The 2,448-nt window shown below is 38.8% G+C and overlaps 1 protein-coding gene across 2 annotated transcripts; it reads left to right on the forward strand.

The window, feature by feature from the left end:
- Positions 1–320: 320 nt before the first annotated feature.
- LOC115670850 (CBS domain-containing protein CBSX3, mitochondrial) lies at positions 321–2,178 on the forward strand. Of its 2 annotated transcripts, none has more exons than XM_030592217.2 (6): positions 321–459; positions 924–1,191; positions 1,279–1,360; positions 1,679–1,752; positions 1,847–1,907; positions 2,007–2,178. In XM_030592217.2, the coding sequence occupies exons 2-6, from the start codon at positions 931–933 to the stop codon at positions 2,147–2,149; spliced, it is 621 nt and encodes a 206-aa protein (XP_030448077.1). In that variant the 5' UTR covers positions 321–459; positions 924–930; the 3' UTR covers positions 2,150–2,178. The 2 variants fall into 2 exon arrangements, with proteins under 2 accessions (XP_030448077.1, XP_030448078.1); XM_030592218.2 differs by having other exon boundaries at positions 369–459; positions 880–1,191.
- Positions 2,179–2,448: the final 270 nt, after the last annotated feature.

The raw sequence follows: 2,448 nt of genomic DNA on the forward strand, positions 1-2,448 counted from the left end.
ATTCTTATCGTAGTAAAACTATTCAAGTACGTACACGAGTCGCAGGCCCAAGGAGACCCTCTCTTCCTTTCTCTATTTGTGCAGGCCCATCTTGTCTCATGGAACTGTCTACACATCAAGATGATAATAACATAATATAATGCTTTCTTCATGCGCTTATGCCCGAATAGAGAAGCAAGCTATTAATACTCAAGCTCTAAATCTTCACCTACTCGTCCAAGAAAAGAACTTCACATAAACTCAACTGCACGCAAAATGACCTGCACAAGATATTCTGGAGAAAAGGTGTGCAGACGAATCATGAAAATGTCAATGTAGCTTCTGTTTGACCAATTTAAACCTCATCTGTCCTTCAATTCATCCGTCAAATTAGTTGCTCCTTTTTCTTCCCGGGGAAATACTACAGGGCAAGAACTTGAAAATCTTCGGGACTCTATCGAGATTACAAGGCTTTACAAGGTATGTTTGATGTCTAAAATGTGCTTTCTTTATAATTCATCATCCGATGATGGAAGGCGTTGAAGAATCAGCGCGTTTTAAGAACGTAAATGCAGTTTAAGTTTAATTTAACTGCAATTTTCTCTGCCAAACGCAGCATCAGAAGTCTATTACATACTGGTGCTACTTCAATTAAAAGAATGTCAACACCGATTCTGTCGATCAAACTACTAAACTTTTTGAATCTATGATTCAACTCGTCAATTTTTGTTCCTAACCAAATCTGTCAGATCTTTTTGAGCGGATGATAATCTAGACATAGCATGAAAATTTCTTTGTTTGTTCCTATTAATCTAGACATCAACTAAGAATGAGTTCGACGAGTGTGATAATTAGTGCTAGCTTTCCAACATTGAGACTGCCTATATATTGTCGTTACAGTCAAAAATATCTTTCCAATTTTATCCTAAACCCAAAATCAACAGTATCAAAATGCAAGGAATAGCCCGTGCCATCCGTTCTTGCCAGGAGACTCTCAAGAATGCTATTCTGAAAGATTGGCACACGAGAGTAACAGCCAATAAAGATAGCATCTTCTCTCGGTTTGGATCTGTCTCCTCCTCTACAGATTTCCGCGAAAAGGGTCTTGAAAATGTGACGGTAGCTGATGTCCTAGTGACAAAGGGTGAAGAAAAAACTGGGGCTTGGTTGTCATGCCGGTCCAACGACACCGTTTACGATGCGGTCAAGAATGTATGTCTTTCCACATCTTGCTGTATGAAATTTCTCGTGCATTAAATATACATCTGATTTACGAATAATATCGTGACAATGATGCAGATGGCTCAGAACAATATCGGGTCATTGGTTGTGTTAAAGCCAGGACAAGAACAACTGATTGCAGGAATCATCACAGAAAGAGGTGATCCCAGTAATCTCTTTCATCTACGGCTGCAGATGACATAGTTGAGCACTCATCAAATTGCTCATTAATTTAACTCATCCACATAATCTTGTCAAGTGCAAGAAATTGAAAAGTAATATGAGTGCTATATGGAATATTGTATGGTACAAACTCAGAGAGGTCAACTCTACACTTTGAGAAATCCAATACCATCAACTCCCCTCCCAAGCCACAAACTTAAAGAGGGAAAAGAAAAAAGAGATTCAAGAAATAACAATAATTTCATGAACAAAAGCTATTTGACAAGAATCTGATGTCATGTAAGCAATTCTACAGATTATTTGCAGAAGATAATTGCACAGGGAAGGTCCTCAAAGCAGACCAGAGTTGGGGAGATCATGACTGACGAGGTGAGTTCGGCCCTCTCACAAATTGTCCTACTTTTCAAGTGACACAACAAACACTAGTTATGTCTGAACTACCTTGTATGATTACTCCTTTCAGAATAACTTGATAACAGTTTCGTCGGATACGAACATCCTCAAAGCAATGAAGCTTATGACAGGTACTCAGCTTGTTGCAGTGTATAAAGGCCCGATCAGCAGTCTTTTCTTTTTTTGATACTTTGCCAGTCCATGAGAACATATCTGTGTGTTTGTAACAGAGCACCACATAAGACACGTTCCAGTTATCGACGGAAAGATAGTTGGCATGATCTCAATTGTGGATGTAGTACGAGCAGTGGTAGAGCAACAGAGCGGGGAATTGAAGAGACTGAACGACTATATAAAAGGAGAATACTATTGAATTAAAACAATGATATGCTCAATAGAGAATATGCTATCCATGCCGATTTTAGGAAAGAATTAAGATTTCATTCTTGCAGAAGTATAAAATGACCAAATTGATCTACATTGTGGTCATAAAGACTACATCAAGAAACTTAAACTAGAGTGAAGCGTGGTTGAACATTTAAGCACTTTGGTTCATCGAGATTAGTACTTTAGCTGTGTTGTCCGCTCCCTGGCCCAGTTACGGCTGCATTTCACAACCAAATGGGTCTTGAGGCCTCACAAGATGTAAATTACTCTGGTGTATATAGCAAA

The sequence above is a fragment of the Syzygium oleosum genome, unplaced genomic scaffold (genome assembly GCF_021117445.2).
Source record: "Syzygium oleosum isolate NSW1041296 unplaced genomic scaffold, Sole_v2.1 Sole_v2.05, whole genome shotgun sequence".
Lineage (NCBI taxonomy): Eukaryota > Viridiplantae > Streptophyta > Magnoliopsida > Myrtales > Myrtaceae > Syzygium > Syzygium oleosum.